The sequence below is a fragment of the Lissotriton helveticus genome, chromosome 5_1 (assembly GCF_964261635.1).
Source record: "Lissotriton helveticus chromosome 5_1, aLisHel1.1, whole genome shotgun sequence".
NCBI lineage: Eukaryota > Metazoa > Chordata > Amphibia > Caudata > Salamandridae > Lissotriton > Lissotriton helveticus.
In genome coordinates, this window is record NC_136065.1 from 62,344,182 (window position 1) to 62,359,304 (window position 15,123).

The window sequence follows — 15,123 nt, forward strand, 5'->3', positions numbered from 1 at the left end:
CCCACACAAGTAGCTGCCACTTTTTTTGTGTGGGTCTGGAAGCTAAGCTTGGAGTCCATCCAGACACCTAGGTTTTTGACCAAGGATTTAGGTGGTGGAGACGAGGGCCACCAGTGCTCATTCCAGTAGCTGGTGTTCTTTCCGAGGAGCAGCACCTCCGTCTTGCCTGCATTAAGCTGCAGGCAGTTGTCCGTCATCCACTGGGCTACTGCAGCCAGGCCATCCCTGAATCTTGTGGCCGGAGTAGAGGGTCCTTCAGTGAGCGTGATGACCAGCTGTGTGTCATCTGCGTATGACACCAGCGTAAGGTCCCACTCCTTACCCACTGCCATGAGTGGCTGCACATATAGATTGAAGAGGGATGGGCTAAGTGCAGAGCCCTGAGGGACCCCCTGTCCGATGGAATGGGACTGGGAAAGAAAGGGGGGAGCTGTCACCCGGAAGGATCGGTCCTTCAGGAAGGAACGGAACCATTCCAGGGCAATATCGGAACTACCTACTGTCTCCAGACGATTTAGCAGAATGTTATGAGACACCGTGTCAAAGGCTGCGCTGAGGTCTAACAGAATCAGCGCAGCACTTTGACCGGCATCGAGGATCGTCCGGAGATGTTCAGTCATGGCCAGGAGGGCAGACTCAGTGCTGTGGCCCGGTCTGAACCCGTTTTGAGATGGGTCTAGGATGTTGTTTAGATCCAAATGTTGGGACAGGACGTTATTTACATGAGCCTCAGCAAGTTTAGACAGCCATGGGAGCAGCGAAATGGGTCTATAGTTTTCCAGTTTGGACGGGTCTAGGGTAGGCTTTTTAATAATGGGGGAAACCCAAGCTTGTTTCCAGACAGTCGGGACGCTAGCCGAAGAGAAGGAGAGATTCAGTATAGAGGCCAAGGAAGACAGAAAGAATTCTAAAGATTCAATGAATTGGGCCGGCCTCATTGGGTCAGCTGGAGAGCCGGACTTGTCTTTCCTGCAGAGCTTAGTTAGGTCCTCAAACGAGATTTCTGGTATGAGCCTCATGGTGGTACCATTAAAGATGGAGTTAGTGGAGCTGGGCAGGTTAGAAGAGTGCTGTGGGAATGATCTATAGATTTTTTGCACTTTTTCTATGAAGAATGTAGCCAAGTTCTCACAATGCTGCGCGGTGGTACTGCTGGAGGAGGGGGAAGTGCTACTCTGCAGTTCTTGTACCAGTTTAAAAATAACTTTAGCGGGGTTAGGGCTAGAGTTAATTTTTTCTGCATAAAAGGATGCGCGCGTGGAACAAATAGCTTTATGGTAGGTATGTGGCCTGGGCCTCTCTAGTCCTCTGAGAGAGCCAGGGGAAGATTAACTGATTAAGTGGCCCTCACTCCAGATTGCTTGATCTCAGTGTGAAGTCTGGCACGTAACGAAGGTAGCCCAGCTTAGAGTGTAGCTGGACAATGAAGACATCCTATTAACAGCCATTATAGCTACATTAAACAGAAACAGAAAGAAATGCTTATATATTGATGATATAATACTATTTAAAATGAAAATAGTCTTTGATTTACCTAATTGAGCCTGTGTGATAGCACTGCTAAAGTGTATTAGAAAATGTCGACACTATTGTATCTACTGTTCTCAATAATTAGGCTATCTGGTCTGTGGCATTTGTCAGGGCTAAAGGATCCGTACAACAATTGCCAATTAGCTTAGTTTAGCTGGTACCAGGGGCATGGAGCAGTAACAATCAGGTTCATTAGAGTTGTCTTTTGATGAAAGTGTGACTACAAAGGACACCATTTCCTCCTTGACTGGTCTACCGGTTGCCCAGAAATATAGGGTCTTTTATGAAAATTGTTTGCAAAGAAAACAGGTAGGATTCACCTGGGTGAGTGTGTTATGTAGTGTTGCATTACCACTTAGGATAAATTAAGCTAGTTGGCGTTTATTTGAGGCCCTTTAGCCCCAGACCAGATAGGCTCATTATTGAGGGCATAAACATGTCGGTGAGTTGCAGACGGGTCTGAGTCATAGCACTCTCTTAAGCTGCCAAGATAAGTGTTATTAGATATACCTAGAGTCCTCACAAATAACAGTGATAACCAAGGAACCCCAAGAAACCCTAACGAACTTGGAGCCGACTGCACACCCCGTGCACCACCCAAGAAGGAACGCCATCAACCTCGAATACTTTTAAGGTAGTTTCACCCTACCTGAGTAAGCCCTTTCTGCCTGCGACCCTCCGACGTTCACCAGGGCATCATCGTCGTGCAGAGCCAGAGGTGAGGCATCCCCGCCAGGACTTGTGAGCCGCTGGAGAGACGACCTCCATGTCCTGACCGTCGCCTATTTGACCCAGGATCTGACCCCCCATCTTGCAGGGCACCCTCTGCCCCATGCACCCAGGCCGTCTCCACACGGAAGCTGTGTGGCCTGGGGTGGAGGTCAAATCCGAGGCTTGGTGAGACCCCGGTGGCCTGACGACACCCCCACGAAGTTCCTTTGGCCTCCTGCCCCGGGCCCTCTTTTTGAACGCTGCCTGCTGTCCTCCTCTGCCCCAAGCAGCACGGCGACATCTGGCCATCTCAGCCGGGAAGCTGAGTTACCGGGTTGTGGGTACCAAACTAATGCCTGGGTGCGACCCCCTGTGGCCCGTTAACACCCACAGAAGAATCTTCGGGCCGCTGCCCGGGACCGTTCGACTACTCGCTGAGAGCGGCGCACCTTTGAACCGATGTCCGACCGCCCGACTCTTCTGACTGCGGCCGCCTCTCCCCTGCTTCAGTGGAGTGGTGCGTGGGTGATGCGGCGGGCCTGGGCTCTCCGTCGTCGCCGAGGGTCGATGCCTGCCCCACCTCTTCACTGCCAGAGGAGTGTCCTGGACCTATTTGCGGCAGCTCTGATCCCATGAAGGCCCACCACAGCCGGACCCGGCGCCCGCTTTCACACTGCGCTGAACCCCCACTGCCTGACGCCGCCGGAGGCATACATACCTCACTAGCACTCGTTTTGCTCTGCTTGGCCCGGCGCCCGCTTTCCCTCAGCGCCAGTCCCACTCCTTGATCACGACGCTGCCTGGGACTCGACCTGATGTGACGGTCCTAGGCACTTCATGAGACACTGCCTCCGTCTACTCCTGCCTCGGCAGGGAAAACTGTTTTGGTTTCGCTTCCTGGAGTCCGTCCGTTTTTCTATCTGCCTAACGCGCTGTAGCAATGCACCAGGTATGTCAACAGCCTCTTTTGATTATTGCTATATGGATCCTGCTAAGCCTCTAAACTATCCTTAAATGGTGGCGCCTTGAAAGGCAACTTCAATTTATTCCCCTCCACCCTTAACGCTTCGCCGCTACATGAAGCTAACCTTCAATCAAACGTATGTAATTACCATTTGAGTGGTCTGGTTTTTGGAAAGTTACCTGCTCTTTTGCCTTCTCTCAATGCCTGACTTTAAAATGGCGACCACCCAAGACATCCTGTCTGTACATCACTGTGCCTGGCCTCTAGATGGCGCTGCCTCATAACTCTACTGCTCTAATGTGCAATATTCCATCTCCTCTGCTACACCAGTATCCTTACTTTCTATAAGTGTAGGAAACCTTCTCAACCGACCCCAACTACTCTAGGGCACCTCAGGACTTTACCCCACTACTATCATTAGCGTCGCTCCCTAACGATCATGGCTCGTCCTATCTTAACGTGGACAGGGGAAAACTGCTACACGCTGGACTACCCTCCCCTACCTTACCAAAACCGCCACTAAAACTCTCAAACACGCCACCCTAAAAAGCCACCCTGAGACACTGATATCTGACCTGCGCCACAATGCGGGCAATGGCATTTGTATAAATGACCTTATCTTCTTTTCCAGAAGAACAGCCGCCTGGCGTAAAACCTTGACACACCTCCTCAACGTTAGCTCTGCTAGAAACATCCCTTACGGCACCAAACTCACAATTGCACCCTCCTCTACTCTACGAGCAGACCTCACCATCACTCTCTACAAAAATGGCATCATTCTGATCCAAGCCTCTACCAATAACCTTAATAAATGTGCAGACCTTTTCACTTTCCTCAAAAACCACGTGCACAACACAAACGGGGTGACTAACACTTGTACCAATATCCCATTGTCCTGCCAGCCTACCGTTCCCAACCTCTCGCTCCCCCCCCCAAGGGTTTCCACTGCAGCTCTTCCCATCCCCCCTAGAATGCCCACTGACCCTGATGATCCACGGCACTCCGGACTTTAGCCCTCCCGGCACCCCTGTCTACAGTGAGACTACTGCTCTCCCAATTACCCCTAACGCAGTCCAAACTAACCCCCTATGACCCACAACACTGATCTCCCTGACAACTCCAGCAGAGACACCAGTCCTCCAACCTCCTCATCACCTGCCATCCACCAAACTCACGAGTTAGATACCCCAAAGACCCTGGAGTCTATCCAAACCAACCTATCTCCCCTCCCACCCTTACAAGCCGCTTTGACAACTTTTGATCCTGAACGTTTGCCCCCTCACCCGCCAGCACCCCCAGATCTAATGGATCTCGAAATCCTACACTCCTGAGCAACTAAACTAACCCAGAGCATCCACAGCTCCATCCAAGACCTTATGAACCTCCTTCACCTGGCAGAGCTCTCCCTTGATAACCTCAAATCACCCCACACTCTCCCCCCTCGATTACCGAGCCACCCAAGCACCCACTCCCGCTTCATCTAAGACATCTTCACCCGTGCAGACAAACCTGCCAACTGACAGAAGATGAATCCCGTGCTCTTGCACTCTCATATACCTCTACCTCCGCCACGTCTAACCCCCTGGACCTCATGGAAAACGAAATCCTAGCCATCCTTAGAGACCACAACTCTGCCCAAGCCATCCCTTATCCGCATAACACGAGTTCGGCACACCCCATCAGCACGGTCTCCATTAACCCTAACGGGAAACATCCTTTACAACGCAACTTTTACAACGCATTACCATTACGACGCAACTTTTACAACGCAAGTTATTACAACGAATTGCGCTGGAGGGCGCTCTAGGATAGGGAATAGTTTAATTACTATCCAACACCTTCCCCACTATCCACGGGGACTGGAGTTGGAATAGTAAATTAAACTATTCACTATCCAGCGCCCCCCAACGCAAGTCGTTGTAACGACTTGCGTTGTAAAACCTGCGTCGTACTGGCATGCGTTGTAAAAGCATGCATTGTAGTGACATACATACACCCTAACAGGTCACCTACCCTCCATAACAGAAGTGTGATGAAAAGCAACCTCGTGGCAGTAGCCCTGTCCGTCCAGTCCCCGACCACCCCCGCGCCAGACCACCCCTATCTGGTCTTTTAATTAATTGCTGATCAGCAGTCAAGCGTGCTGCGGATATTGCTGACTTCATCCTAAACAAAAACTTAGACCTAGCTATGCTAACAGAATCTTGGCTCATTGAATACTCCTCCCCTTGCCTGGACCTATTAGTCCCTCCAAACTATCATATCGCCAGACTGGACAGACGCTCCCATAAGAAAGGAGGAGGTATCGCCTGCATCTATCATTCCTCCCTCCTCGACACTGAACTCTCGGCAGACACCTCCGACTCCTGCAAATACCTCACGTTCTCCATTCATAGTAGCTCACTACATCTCTGCAACTTACACATCTTCTACCATCCTCCAGGCTCCAACGACTCTCTTTTCCGATCACCTATTGGAAATCATCACAACTAAGATTTCCTCCAATGCCAAAGAGATTTTCCTGGGTGATTTTAACCTCCACTGGAATGTCAGTAAAGATGCCCACGTCAACGCTATTAAAGACCTACTAACTGACCAAGCACTAACTCAAGCCTGCTCTCAGCCACCTCACTCAAAAGGAGCCATCCTTGACTGGATCATTTTTAAGGAATCCTCAGTCAAGCTCATCTCCACAGACCCGTGTGACTGGTCTGACCACCACTCCATCTCCTTCATCTTAAACTAAGTCACTGCAAACAGTGGTCAACAAACGATGGACTAGAGACACTAAAAACCTTAACCTTATGGAAATGGAGGCTCGTTGCAAATCTGACCTCCCCCCGCACATTCCCTCAGCCAGCGACCTAAATGAGCATTACTCGTCAACTATATCGATCATTCTGGACGACCTTGCCCCCATGAAGCTAAAAAGTCAAGTCAAAGACAGGAACCCCTGGTTCACTGGTTCCCTCAACAGGGAGAGGAGGTCCCTATGACAATGTGAAAGAATATGGAGACAACACCCCTCGGAGACGCATCTTAAACTTCTCCGCCAGGCGAATAACTCCTACAACAAGCACATCCTCAATTCCAAAAAAGAATACTTCAGATCGGAACTGAGCAATGCCAATAATAGACCCCGTAAACTCTTTGAACTGGTCAAACACCAATCCAACAAACTAGCTAAAACACCGAAAGAATCTCCTATATCTCTAATATCGTCAGAGGAATTCTCCTCTTTCTTCACTGGTAAATCCACGACTTTAGGGATTGAACTCAGTATCGCCTCCTACTCACATCCCCTTCCGGATCCGCACCTTTTCCCCGCTCCACCCCCTCTGGTCTCTCCTAAAAGCCAAGCCCGCTGGTCCGACTTCGAATATTATGATGAAGACTCCATCTCCAAAATCCTCTCCACCCTAAAACCTAACAATCACTTTAATGACCCGCTTCCTTCCAAATGCCTCACTGTTGTCTCTCAATCCATTGTTCCTTGCTGGACTGCAATAATAAACGCCTCTCTACAACAGAGATCGATCCCGGACTCCTTGAAAGCTGTCCAAGTACTCCCGATTCTGAAAAAACCCATCCCTGGATCCATCCTCCCCTGTTAATTTCAGACCCATCTCCAATATCCCACTAATAGCCAAAGTACTTGAGAACTGTGTACAGCAACAACTAAGTCCGCACATCAATAACTTCCACCTACTTGATGACTGCCAATCTGGTTTCAGACCGGGGCACAGCATGGACACTACTATGCTCCACATTGTCGATGATGCCCTTCAAGCTCTAGCCCAAGGCAAAACCTGCCTCTTAATCCTCCTGTGGAGTAGTGTGGCTCACTGGTTAGGGGTGGCAGACCCGGGAGCAGAAATCAGCCCGGGACCAGGGTTCAATTCCTGACGCGGCAGGGTCGTGGACTTGGGTCAGCGGACTCGATAATTCTCGCTTCGGTGCTTACTCTAATCAGGAGTTCCACTCGGCAACTCTGGGCATTAGCTTGCCTAATCTTCACAACGGCCCCATCAACTTCGGGGATGCCTGGCTCCACCTTGGGGACTCCCAGCAGGGACCATCCCACAGGGAAAGCCAGGACGGGTTCCCCAGAGTTATACAGCGCCAGGAAACCTAAGGACGGGTAGCAGTGCGCTTTACAAGCTCAAATACATACATACATACATAGATCTCTCCTCCGCATTCGACACCATCAACCACAATAAACTTCTCGAACACCTTCATCTCAGGATGGGTCTCGATGGTGCGGTCTTAGAATGGTTCAGATCCTTCCTCCATAATCGTTCCCAGAGATTCCTCATCAACGGCAACCTATCAGTTCCCACCCCGGTCACGGTTCGAGTCCCCCAAGGATCAACCCTGTCCCCCACCCTCTTTAATCTTTACCTTGAGCCTCTCACCGAAGTTCTTCGCACCGCTAACATCTCATGCCACATGTACACGGACGATACCCAAAATTACATCAAGATCTCTTCGCTTGAGGAGATCCTCTCCCTGAACGATACCCTGAAATTGACTGTCCAAAGGTTAGGAACTAATCCACTAAAACTTAACGCAACAAAAAACAAATTTCTCCTAATCTCCCCCCTAAAGCCAACCCCGAAATTCAGTTGTGGATCAAGGCCATTACAGCCCTAAACTGCCCGCCGACCATTGTAGACTGCCAAATCCCTGGGCATAATCCTAGACTGTAACTTAAACATGCAGGACCACATCAACTCAATGGCTAAAGCAGCTAGATTCCACCTGAGCTACCTTTGTAAACTGAAACCTTTCAATTCAATTCAATAGTGCTTTCTTCGTGTGTATGAATACAACCATATAGCAACATTCCAATAAAATATAACATTTACATCTTTAAATCACATCCGATTCCATTGCATTGCTAGCAGTACTGTAAAAAAGGGAAAAAAAGAAAGAAAATATACTCTTTCTTCAGTACATGTGCAAATTGGCATAGTAAAGTACATATTGGTACATTCACCTATTGTACATGTGCAAACTAGCAGTAATAAAATACATTTAGTAATTTCAAGGTGCAGTGTAAAATTCTCAGGTTCCAGCAAATGTACAAATTAGCAAAGTTAAAGTGCATGTCAGTATCATCCATTAATGCATGTGCAAACTAGCAATGATAAAGTGCATATAAGTATAAGTAACGGTCATATGTTGGTATCATACAATTATGAACTTCCGTGCAAAAGTGCATTTTAAAATATATGTAGCCACATAAAAACAAATATCTGGGCTCTCTTAATTAAACATCAATTTCATCGCGGCCTTGGTGCTGCGTATATTATATTTTAAAAGGATGTGTTTCAGGTAAAACTTTCTATAAAAGATATAAAATTTACAAAACAGCATAAAGTGACAGCTACTCTGCTTGGATATGCCATCGCAGGGGCATAGGCACGTTCCAGGTTTCTTAGTTAATGGGAATGCCACAAAATTGTGCACAATTCCTAGCCGTAAACGGGACAATACAAAGCGATGTGAACTTTTAGAAACAGTAATGAGGTATGGTTGAAAACCTACATTAATATTATATTCTGAGTAAAAAGTAAACGTACTTTGTTTTGCATATTCGATCATTCTATTCCTTGTTTTATATCTCAGGAAGGTGACTTTAAGATCCTTTTTTGATGGTCCTACCCCCACTGTAGGTTCATCAAAAATGTCACACTCGTACAGTGTCTCATACCAAAATTAAATGTGACATAATCATGGTATTTTCGAACGATGGTCAAGCTCTAAGCAGTCGTTAATCACATCCTGAGAAAATTTAGTTTCATCTTTAGACCAGATTGATCGCCATAGTGCCAGTGGGCGTAGGGCAATTAAGTCCTTAACATGGTTTAGGCCCACTTTCCTGTGTATTAACTCATTAGAGGCTGCAGCTGGGGCACAAAGCAAACGTTTTAAAAAGGCATTCTGCTCATACTGTATATGGATACCACTCTGGTTATGATACCCCCATATCCCTGCCCCATACAGGGCTGATGTTATACACCTTGAGTTATATATGGACAGTATCTCTGGAATTCTTCGACCCCCTAATTTTGCAGCAAATCTAAAAACACCATTAATATTCCTGACCATTTTAAGACAAACACTCTCTTGTTCATTTGCCCACCTCCCATCTCCAGAAAATGTAATGCCCAGGTAGCAAAATGTTGTTACATTTTCTAATTTCTCCCTGTCTAAATAAAAGGTCCTGCTCTTTCTTGTCTTCCTGCCACAAGTCATAGTAAAGGTTTTTCCTTTATTGATTACTAACTTTCTACTTTCAATAAAGGTGTGAAACTTGTCGATTAGACATTGCAGGCCGTTTTGGGTCCGGGATAGGAGAACCGCGTCGTCCGTGTATAATAAAATAGGAATAAAATTACCATTTATAATGGGGGCGTCAGCTTGAGTTGTTCTTAAAATTTGATCTACCTGATTTATAAACAAAGAAAATAAAAGTGGGGCGAGGACGCATCCTTGTCTTATACCTCTTTTAACACTAAATAAAGGTGTACATTCTCCAGCGGATTCAAATCTAACCTTGCTTGACAGGCTTTCATATAATCTGGCGAGGAAAGGAATAATTTCGGTCGGGGCGCCCATTTCTAACAGGACTGGCCACAGGAGCGAATGGTCTACCAGATCGAATGCTGAACTTAAGTCAGCAAAACACAAGAATAAATTGCCCTCTTTGGCTTTTGCGTATTTGCTGATAATAAGTTCCAAGTTCACGCACTGCTCCAATGTTCCAATCCCTTTTCTAAACCCGTACTGCACTGGGGATAAGTTGTTCTTTTCCTCAACCCAGGCTTCTAATCTCTCTAAAAGGACTCGGCTAAGGATCTTAATTGACGAGTCCAGAAGAGAGATTGGTCGGTAATTACGTGCCTCTGACCTAGAGCCTTTCTTATAAAGGGGTACAATTATGGATTGGCCCCATGTTAGTGGGAGCCTCTCCTCTACAGCAGCATTAAAATATCTTGTCAACAGGGATGCCCATAAAGTCATTTCATGTTTGTAAAAATCCATGGGCACCCCGTCTGGACCTGGAGCTTTGCCCCCTTTACTATTTCTTAATACATCAATGACCTCTGTTAAGGTCACAGAGAGCTGCATTTTTTGCCATTTAGAACTAAATGCTTTGTCTACAATTAAAATTGAGCCATCTAAATTAAAATCAGAATTAAAAATCGCAGCAAAATGGGCAATCCAAGCACGACAACTCACATGAGAGGTAATATCCGGGATGTTATCATTCTTTAAGAGTGGGCTATTTACAGTTTCCCAGAATAGCTTGTGATTTTTTGGTTCCACAGCCATGTCGAAATTATACCAGGACTCATTTTGAAGTTCTTTTTTCCTGAGTGCCAGTGAGGTTTTATAATTATGGAGCACCTCTTTGATTTTAACTGCATCTCTGGGCTTGGTATCAAGGGCTGATTTCAATTTATTTAAAGACTGTGCACAGTGCTTGTCAAACCACACCACTTGAATTTTCTTCTGCTTTTGCTGCCTAACTGTAAGTGAATCACCAATTGCTTTAGTTATATTAGTAAAGTTAGCAAGAAAATTACATGGGGTCACGTTTGATGCCAAGCAGTAGCTTATTTCCCCTTTACATTTTAAGAGTACATCCATCATAAATTGGGCAGGGTTGATTTTAATCCACTTTATTCTCATGCCATTTGGTCTTTCGGCTATGATTCCTTGCACCGGTCTCCCATGTACATTAGTTTTTGCCCCCCATCCAGATAGTACCACCGTTATACTGTTATGGTCACTCACGGGTTGCTCGGCTACCCATACATTGGAATAGGCTGTTCCATTTGACACCAAGACATGGTCAATATTGGAGTGGGCATCCCTCCCTCTAAATGACGGGCACACCACATTGTCTTTATTCTTTGTACAGTCTAGCAGCTCAAGATCTAATTTGGCTACTAGGTTGTTCAGAGTACTTCCGTAGTTGGTGTGCGGGAAGTGATTATGAATAGTGCTGCCACCACTGTGGTACTCCCCTCGGTGTCCACAGATCCCCTTCTGTGCATGACAATATGCCTGGATGTTAAAGTCTCCTGCCCAAATTATTACTGGGGGGTCACTAGATAGTTCTAGTACTCCCTCTAGAGCCTGCTCTATATCTGTTACAATCGTGCCCCTATTGGGCCCAATGATGTTATTGTAAAAGTTTACTACAACTAAGTCCCTGCCTTTGCCATGCGCTAAGCACACGATCGATGCATGCGGTGCCACTTCCACATAGCCAGCTGGACTGAACTCAGTAAGGGAAGTGGATACCAGGGTCAATAGGCCACCTTTTGCTCTTCCTGCTAGAGGAGCCATTGCATCCACACCATATGATATATATCCTTCAACTTGTAATTGGGCTCTATATCATGTCTCTTGGAGACAGATTATGTCGTATCCATACGTAATAAAACTGTTCCAGAAGGGCGTTGTTATTTTGGCAGCAATTCCTGCTATGTTCCAATTAGTGACCATGAGACCTTCAGCGATATAATCAGATGCAGTCTCGGGTCTCGGTAACTTAACGTCCAAAATTACATCTAAAACAGGAGTTACATCATGCTGGACTGTTAAGTCTATTTCGTGCTGTTCATTACTTGTTGGTCTTACTATGCTTACTGTAGGCCCTTCGACAATGTTGTCAGATACAGTCTCATAAGGTGCAACAGGTTCGGGTCTCAATGAATTAACATCCAGGCTTATGTCTAATACAGAAATTACATTTTTCTGGGCTATTTTGTCAATTCAATAGTGTTCATTACTTACTGGTCTTGCTATGCTTACTGTGGACCCCCCTGCTGTACAGTTTATGTCTCCTAACCCTTGTTTTGTGTTGGGCTTTACCCTAGGGGCAGTTACTTTGGGATAAAGTAATGTAGGCAATTCCATCAGTCAGTCATTTTCGTCTAAAGAACCGAATACTTGAAATCTGTTATTAGTCGGAATTGCGAAATTAGCCCATGGATTGTAAAGTGGGGTGGATTCGTAAACAGTGTTGTAAGGATTGGTTTTGGCCCATGGGTTGTAAAACGTTGTGGGGTCATGAAGTACATTATGGTGATTGAAACGCGAAGGAGCTCTATGCTGATCAACAACCCGTGCTGTAGCATGTTTCCCTTTTTGGCCCCTATAAAAGTAATGTAAAGGGAGCAAGGTTGTATTATACTCCTGATTAGAATGAAACTGAAACCTTTCATTGAGGCTCCAGACCTAAAAATGGCAGTTTAAGCTCTAGTCATCTCCAGACTGGAATATGGTTGTTCCACCCTCACTGATCTTCCCAAGATCTCCCTAGCACCCTTAAAAGCGTGCCTCAACTCAGCCGCCAGACTACTCACCGGCACCAAGAAATTCCACCACATCACTCCACATCTGAAAGCACTGAACTGGCTTCCCCTAGAGGCAAGAATTCAACTGAAACTGGCATGCATCACACACAAGGCTCTTCATTCAAACTCCCCGGCTTATCTGGCACAAAAAAACAGTGGTATCTGGAGGAAGCAGAAACTCCCGGTCCGCCAGCAACCTTGTACTCCAACTCGCCTTTTTTCAGAAAAAAGAACCTATATTAGCGCATTCACCGGGGCAGCACCCAGAATCTGGAACTCTTTCCCACCCGCCATCCGAAGAATCCCTTGTCTAGCACGCTTCAAGAAGGAGGCCAAAACCTTCCTCATGTGTAAATTCCTTGCCTAATGACCACCTTGCCTGACCACAAATCTGATGTTTCTAAGACTATCGTTCTTCTCAGATCACCAATCCCTCCCCGCAGAGAATCTACGGGGCCTCTAATTTCTTTACTAAATCTAATTTTGATTGCAATTTTACTTTGTTATCCCCAGTATCCCTATGTTCCCCACACCCCTGTCTCTCCACACCCCTTTGTACAGTTTCTCTGTACTTATGCACATTGACTTTGTTTGTACACTGTGAAAATGTCTGTAAAGCGCTCTGATACCCTCACGGGTCAAGTTCGCGCTCTATAAAACTCTAAAATAAAAAAAATAAAAAAATAAAATAAAGTCTTTTTTGATTGTCTGGATACCACATTGTCCAGTAGTTTTATTTAAGAACTATCTCCTATTGCAGAGTCTTCGTGGAGGTTGAGTCCGCCCTGGTAGTATCATCTTACCAGGGTGGGGAGAGGATCCCGATGATGAAGCATGACACTACTATGTGTATAAGACATCCTCTTTCATTAAGGATGGCCTTCCCATTTTAAAATGACCCTCGCTTAGCAGATACAGCCACCTGATGTTCCGATGAAACAGAGCCTGAATCCAAACCACTAGGTGTGGAGAAAACCCAGGGAGGATCATAGAACGAAGCCAGGAGCAGAGGTATCCTCAGGGGACAACGGTACACATGGGCCTTCAATTGGTCCACCAGTACGATTACGTTCGAAGGTTCAACCAACTGCGAATCAAAGCACAGGTCCAGGGCACACTCGTAAGTGCACAAGATCCAGAGGAACACAGACTGCATGCAATAAAGCCAGACAGGCCGGAAAGACTGGAACCAATGCTAATCCAGTACTGGAACAAAGGTATGTCAAAGTAATGCATTGTTTAATGCACAACAGGACGTGAGGCAGTGCCAGTTCTATTCGATCTTAAACTGGGACATCCATTGTGGAGCAAAAATGAGAAAAACAGTAGTCCTGCAAATAGGATCAGGACCAGCGGAAGCCCTCCAAAGATGCTTTCGAGAACTGAGCGGATGAAGGTTGGAATAACACCTAACACAGCTTGGAAGGTGCTGACCAACCCAGAGTAAATGCTCTTGAAAAACCCTACAATTTTAGTTGTACTAGACATGTTAAAAATATGATGGACCAGCTCCCCAAAATGTCGTGGGAAGTTGGTACGGAGAAGGGCCTGTTTCTCTGAAGAGGAACACGCTACTTGAAGATCAAACGTCTTCTTAGCTGAATTGAAGGCCACAGCGTGTCCTCCCTTACTACACAGGCAGGCAGAAGCAGGACTCGTGTGCAACATGTTACAATGCAAGACACAGTCACTAATTAGGCAACCCCTGGCCTCATTCCACAGCAAATCAGGTAACTCCCATTTAGAGCAATCTGAAAGTCGGACGTATCACAGCCACCGGAGACCCTTTCAAGTAGTAAGACAGGTTTGCTACAGATGCATTGCATTACTCGCGCATGCTAAGGAGCCACGTAAAGTATTCTCGCAGTCTGAGCCACTGAGAAAACTTCAGTATCCCTATTCCGACACCAGAATGCGAAAGGAAGTTCCCATTGCTCATGTATAAACGTTTCACCTATTGCTTCATATCTGCCCACTTGATGGTGGTGTAGATAGTACTGAAAGTAAAAAAGTCGAGATTGGCAGTGTAATGTACCCATGAATTATCCAGTCCGACGATGTTATCTCAGCAACAGTAAAAGGTAATAGTTTTAATTTCTCAATGTGTAATATTGTATATTTAGTATCTTTACGTGGCATAGTTTTCTGTTGTTCAGAATGATGATAAGATAAAAAGGGATTCGTACTGTTATTATTACTCTAAGGCACTTAACCAGAACATAATGTTTTTAGTGTCCAGCTCAACAATAGAATTCACCTAAGCTGGGACTGCCCATATTGTAATACAGACACCTCTTGCTGAAGCACATCTGTTGTGGGGGATACAATGTTACCTAGAGAATAAATCCTAGATGCTAAGGTAGTCATACTGGTGTCCACTACCAGAGCCTGTTCTAGGTTGGCCTTATCAATCTCCCGCAGTCTTTCTGCAGCTTCTTGTTGAGATATTTTCCATATCTCATTATAGACAACAAATAATAAGCTCTTTTTACATGGTTTCCGAGGACTTAACAAGAAGTCTCATAATAGAGACAAGAG

The 15,123-nt window shown here is 46.0% G+C and overlaps 1 protein-coding gene across 1 annotated transcript in view; it reads left to right on the top strand.

The window, feature by feature from the left end:
- Positions 1 to 813: 813 nt before the first annotated feature.
- LOC144752381 (butyrophilin subfamily 1 member A1-like) overlaps positions 814 to 15,123 on the top strand; it is a 382,718-nt gene continuing 368,408 nt past the window's right edge. Inside the window, exon 1 of the mRNA XM_078640316.1 lies at positions 814 to 1,058. Within this exon, the coding sequence (XP_078496442.1) occupies positions 814 to 1,058 (245 nt within the window). The remainder of the gene's footprint in view (positions 1,059 to 15,123) is intronic.